Genomic DNA, 2,225 nt, shown 5'->3' on the forward strand with positions numbered 1-2,225 from the left:
AGTATCAGGTCACAGGTCTCAGATCTCATGTATCACGTTCTTAGTCTCAGAGCTAAGATTTTCCCAACTGTAGTTTCTAAGATTCTAAGTGTTTTCTTTTGAAAAAGTCAGAAAAGAATATTTTCTCTCAAAAACCGCGTTAATTCGAAAATCCGCGTAAAAAATACCGTGTAAAAAAACGCGTAAAAAAAACCTCAGTGTACTTCCTTGACTAACACGCTCACAGACAGATGGCTTCCGTCGAGCTCGGGTACATATAGCACACTTTGGAGAGTAATGTCTCTCTTCATTCCTCTGCCGCTGACACATTGAATCACACCACTACCCATACCAGCAGACGCCGTTTTCTTCCAGACGGCGGCAACGCTATTCAAACCGTATGGAGCACATCTCTCAGATTTCCCCTTTGTTTCCCCTCGTTTTGACAGATTTAAGCTTTTTTCCTCAGATTTGAGCTTTCGTCTCCTATGCTCTCAAGGCAAAAAAGCTTAAATCTGAGGAAAAAAAGCTTAAAACCGAGATTCACGACCACTTATTTAAAAGATGTTGGTCACACGATACATAGACAAATCGTGTAACGTTGCAGCCATCTGTTTTCTTCCCGTTTGCCAGGGTAACATCAACGTGTACGTTTTCAACCAACTCGGTGAAAAAAGCTCTTTAACACGTCATGTCAAACCAGCGCGAGCTTTGGGGAGCATTACTTGCAGAAAAATACTTATACACTTCTTCGTTCGAAAAGTTTGCATTGGCATAAAACACAAAATCATCTTGTGCCTGCCTAGCACTTGCTAATTTCTGCTATCCCCCTCTTACAATGCTCGGGGTTTTGGAATCACTTGCCTCACTTCTCAGGAGGTTTTTCAACGCACGGCAATTCCTCTTCCAGTGCTCCGGTTGCTTACAAAAGAAGCACACTTTGTCGGGAAGCAGAGATTCCGATCTCAAAGCTTTGTCACCACACGACACACTACCACTATCAACACGCTTTTGGTGTTCATCACGGAGCTTTCCTTTCACCAGCTCCATGGTAATATCGGTGTCGAGCCGACTTTCCAACGCGGTAACTAATGCACTGTAACTATCTGGGAGACTTCGGAGAACCATGGCCACTTTCATTTCCTGGCCCAAGTTCAAACCAGCTGCTTGAAGCCGATCGAACAGTTCATCCAGCTCCATCAACTGGCACTCCATGTCACCATTCTCTTGCAAATTCTTGCTGCAACACTTTTTCAGCAGCGAAACCCGTGACGTCACCGTTGCTTTTTCATGGTGGTCAGACAGCTCTCGCACTTTCTGCGTTCTTGAGGAGATCCAATTGACTATCCTCGATTGCCGGACCAATAGTCACTTTTGCCTTGCGATCATCCCTGGTCCACTGCGCGGGAACCAGTTCCGGTTTTACAATAAGTTAGAGCAATTTCATCGTGGACTCCCTTCATGCAATTTTGTATAAAATATTCAAAAATGTAGCCCAATCTATATAGAGTAATTCGTAGAACAAAAGTTGTTGGTATTTATAAAACTTAACTGGTGCGTGTATGCGTTGTGCGTGCATAATATCTGCGTAGCAACGAGATCTACTGCGCTGAGGAGCGTATCTTATCTTTAAAATTTATTTGTTGGACCCAAAACATTTTAGTTTTAACGATATCACTATCTCCGTCTCTGATGAACAAGCCAATTTATAATCCACTTCTCCGTGCTTCTCTTCTATTCAGGTTGGTACACCACCGACAAGCACCGGGAGGACGTTCTGAACAACCCAGACAGCTGTCTGTTCATCGTGAACAAACCTTACGCCGTCATTTCCAGTTCGATATCGTTCTTCATCCCGTGCACGATCATGGTGTTCACGTACTTCCAGATCTTCCGGGAAGCGAACCGGCAGGAGAAACAGCTGGCCATGCGCCAGGGCACTGCCATGCTGATGCACCAGCACAATGCCGGCGGAGGAGGTCCTGGAGGAACGAACGGCGAAGCACTGAGCGGATCCGGATCCTCGAAAACGCTGACGATGCACGAGGTGGACGCCGAGCAGACGCCCACCAAGGATCGACATCTGATCAAAATGAAACGAGAACATAAGGCTGCCCGTACGCTCGGAATCATCATGGGGACCTTCATCCTCTGCTGGCTTCCGTTTTTTCTATGGTTAAACAGATTTGACAGAATAGTCATCCTGGGGAGTGCAATTTGATAACGGAATCTGTTTTTCATTTTAG

The 2,225-nt window shown here is 45.3% G+C and overlaps 1 protein-coding gene across 1 annotated transcript in view; it reads left to right on the forward strand.

The window, feature by feature from the left end:
- Positions 1-2,225, forward strand: part of LOC129740066 (octopamine receptor beta-2R) — a 408,612-nt gene that overhangs the window by 405,208 nt on the left and 1,179 nt on the right. The window contains exon 8 of the mRNA XM_055731657.1: positions 1,722-2,154. Coding sequence (XP_055587632.1) covers positions 1,722-2,154 — 433 coding nt within the window. The remainder of the gene's footprint in view (positions 1-1,721; positions 2,155-2,225) is intronic.

The sequence above is a fragment of the Uranotaenia lowii genome, chromosome 1, assembly GCF_029784155.1.
Source record: "Uranotaenia lowii strain MFRU-FL chromosome 1, ASM2978415v1, whole genome shotgun sequence".
Classification (NCBI taxonomy): Eukaryota; Metazoa; Arthropoda; class Insecta; order Diptera; family Culicidae; genus Uranotaenia; species Uranotaenia lowii.